Source organism: Alosa pseudoharengus, unplaced genomic scaffold (genome assembly GCF_046254945.1).
Source record: "Alosa pseudoharengus isolate Yale_2024_CS ecotype anadromous, Long Island Sound unplaced genomic scaffold, YU_APseudo_1.1 YU_APseudo_1.1_scf_14, whole genome shotgun sequence".
NCBI classification, from domain to species: Eukaryota; Metazoa; Chordata; class Actinopteri; order Clupeiformes; family Clupeidae; genus Alosa; species Alosa pseudoharengus.
The window spans coordinates 34,315,016-34,318,785 of NW_027468609.1; the positions used below are offsets into that span (position 1 = coordinate 34,315,016).

General features: G+C 48.5%; 1 protein-coding gene across 1 annotated transcript in view; it reads right to left on the reverse strand.

Annotated features, from left to right (window-relative positions):
• Window positions 1-3,426, reverse strand: part of nsmfa (NMDA receptor synaptonuclear signaling and neuronal migration factor a) — a 36,827-nt gene extending 33,401 nt beyond the window's left edge. Inside the window, exon 1 of the mRNA XM_076283361.1 lies at window positions 3,356-3,426. Coding sequence (XP_076139476.1) covers window positions 3,356-3,426 — 71 coding nt within the window. The remainder of the gene's footprint in view (window positions 1-3,355) is intronic.
• Between the last annotated feature and the right edge of the window lie 344 nt (window positions 3,427-3,770).

The window sequence follows — 3,770 nt, forward strand, 5'->3', positions numbered from 1 at the left end:
CTCTGCTGCTAGTTGTCCACTTGAGCCACAGCAGGGATTAGACAACCATATGAGAGCATGTTATGATCATCAACAATGACTCAGCCACTTTATGACAAAGCAGCTTTTTAGCACTTCAGAATGCCATCGTGCGGGGGTCAAGAGGTGCTCTCATATCGCGTCAAGGCCAGCGATGGGGCTATCGGAACTGTTTTGGGTCTGTGACCTACTGTTCCAGAAAAAAACGCCGCCAACCGCCGCCGTCTCTGTCAGGCATCCAAATGAGTCAGCAGAGAACAACGCACACAGCTGCACTCATCCGTCAGTGGCAGAACAGGGGGAGCAGGATGGCGTGATAGGCAAGGAGGTTTGAAGGATAGAGCATGATGAGCTATGCCAAGACAGGCACACAAAGGCAGATGTACGCACAAGTCGCCCTGAATTTTCCCTGATAAAACACGCAGGTGTTTTATAAGCAGGAAGAACACACACACACACACGCACACGCACGCACGCACGCACGCACGCATGCATACACACACACACACATGCACATGCGTCTGCACGCTCACACGCACAGACACACACAGACACATACACACACACCTACACACACACAAACACACACAAACACACACACACACACACACACACACACAGACACACATACACACACACAAACACACGACAACACATTTTCTTTCCTAGAACTGGTCACCAGAGCCCGGCTATAAGGTACAGACGTCAGAAACTGCCATGGCATGAAATAGGATTTGAAACAGAGAGAGGAGCGATCGTTCAGCCTAGGCCTTCAGAGCAGAACCTCTTCAGATGAGTTATTTTATGCCCAGTACAGTATATCCTCCTGTGACATACAGGTATGTCCGCACTGGTGACCCCTACAAGCCTGGGTGACCCCCATAACTCTCCGGCAACACTACATCTTCCTCGTGCCATAACCACAGTCCACTGTGTCCGTCCCCCGCTAGTTTAAACTACGACACAGTGGGTGAGCATTTTAATTAGCCAATCATTCTCACAGGTTTAACTGAATGTCAGTAAGCACTGAGTATCATCCACCACATAGAGGCTAGAGGAGATAGAAAACACATCTGAACATGTCTGCCTGTGCAGTTTTTCCCAGAAGTACACAAGTAGAGACTGGGGTCTTAGCACTTGCCCACCCATGTTCCCCATCAGTAAACCAGTGATTCTCTATCAGGGAAGGGCTCTGGTCAGGCAAACCACAACACAAATCCAAACTGCCTGCCAAATGTCTGGCTGACAAGAGAGGGAGTCCAGCATTTTGGGCTCAGTTTATAAAGGCTGGACTCCGCTCCACTGCTGGGCAAAAGTTGCTCACGATGACCATCAATGAAACAATCCACTTGTCTCTACGGTTAATCGACCCAGACAAAGTCACATGGGGAGCTCCTTGTGTGACCTGTTGCCTTGCATTAATCAGCATGTGAATTCAAGCCAAAAGGTGATTCTAATTGAATCCTGCATTATCTTGACAAGACTGCTACAGGGAATGGCAATGAGGTCTCTTAGCATGCAAAGTGTTATGAGAGTATGAGTGTGTGTATGTGTGTGTTTTGCAGAAAGAGAGAGAGAGAGAGAGAGTGAGAGTGTACACACATGCATCTGTGCATGTTGATGGCTATGCCTCCAGGCATAGGAAGTCTGTACTGTCACTGTGTTCTCACTCGACTCCCTTGGGAGTCTGCCTGTCCAGGGTTCCCCCTTACTTTTAATCACAGCTTCAGTGCTGGGGACTGAGTGTGCACTTCTACGCATACAGTGTACATATACACACGCCCACACTCACAGTTACACAAATATAGGCAGTACACACAAGAGGAAACACACCTCTAGCATGTGAAATATTATAGAGCAGCAGTCTGCTTTCAAATATTGACAAGCCAGCTGTGGGAGATGGATTGAAAAATCATGCATCACCTGTCTCCAAGACATGAAGGTCATTTGCATGACCTCCAAGAATATGGAGCCATTTCAAAAATTCAAACGGACTGTCCATACAAGTACTGTATAGTAGACATGGCGTCTTCGCAGAATTAAAGAGAAAGCAAATGACCCTTGCAAAACTATCGGCTGATAATCGTCCTGTCAGATATTACCGGCACCGCTTGACAACCCCACCCCGCATCATCAGCAGTCACTGGGCATACCGACAGACAACGACGCGGCGTTCCGCTCCAGCGAGCGAGCCTGTCCGTAATCAGCAACAGCGGCAGGTAGAGTGGAGTAGGAAATGCGCAAATGTATCCGATGGGGTCGTCGACAACTACATAAGAAACGGGTCCGGGAGGAGAAGTAAATGTTGCTTTTATTGTTAATGAAACGCTTTGCGTCTCTCGTCAACATTGAACTTAACTGGATAGCCCTTTAACAGCTGTCGGGACAAGATTTATGGCCCAGGCTAAATAAATTATCCGCATTGCTAAAGGACTTGTGTAGGTTTTCTGAGCCTTGAGCCATAACTCATCCTGACGTGTGATCACCGCCAGGCGTCTTGAGTCAATTGCAGTTGATTGATTAATTGATAGATCACTTTTTCGTGCATCGGCAGCGGACAGAGGCGGTGAGGTCAGCAGCAAACTACAAGTTCTGTTCCAATATTACACAGTGCAGCCACCCAGCTATAACCAGCAGTCAGTTGTGGCAAAACGATGCAAACATCACTTAACATCTTATTGTTTTGATAATGGATAAACTTAGTAACTACAGGTCAGTCGACACAAGCAGCTGGCGGAAGCGTATGAGATTCTCAAGCAAGCATGTGGTTGGAATGTCTATGTACCTTACAAGAACAGTTCTCATGTTAAACACGGTTTCAGCACCACAGCACTGGATAGCTCCTCAGCGGTTAGCAGGCAGCTCACTGTGGATTGAGCACTGGGTTGTTAAATTCCTTCAGTTCGCTTCCCTTTCCACACAAGAAGGTCCCCTGCACCTGAGTTATGTAGAAAGAGCCATAAGCGCAATGGACAACGCACACACATTAGCTGGTTTTCGAGAGACAAAACACGATAAATGTAACATTTTCTAATGCATGCCAAAGGCAAGCAGCACATGGTGTTTCTTGGATTAACAAAAGGCCCAAATAGGTATATTTAACACATCGTTATACGATGACTATTTTGACCTGTCCTTGGAGCGTGGAGGAGACTGGTGGCTGGAGTGCAGTGGATGTTCCTCGAGCGGTTTTGTAACTTCACGGTACACCGTGGTGAGCTCTCCCGCGTGCATACACTCAGCATGCAGGCTGCACCGAAACTCTTGCGGACACTCTACGGACGAAGCCGTCCGTATCCGCGCTGCAGGTGTTCGTGTGTCAAGGTGGGCTACTCACCTAACTTTTGCCGCCACGGACGAAATAGCATCGTTTCTCAGATTCTTCCTTTTGGACACGGCAGTTCCCATGCTGGCATGGAAACGGCGCTGGAGAGAAAGCTGCTCATTCCAGACACCAGCGCACGGAGGAATGCATGAGGAGAAAAACAAAAGAGACGCTGCAGTAACAAACGAGGGAAACGAGGAAAGAAGTCCCACAAGGCGAGATTTCAGTTTAGCGGGGCAGACATTGGAATAGCTCTCGCAAACACACAGAGGGAGGATGCGGCTGTTCCCGCCGTTGTCTCTCGCGCACTGACTCCAGAGAAGCGTACGTGCGCGTGGAGATAGCACACTGTCAACTAGTTGAGCGAAGAGGTGGAGGGGAAAAAATACACAGAGACACGCGCGACTAGAGCCCTCCCTCCCTTTCT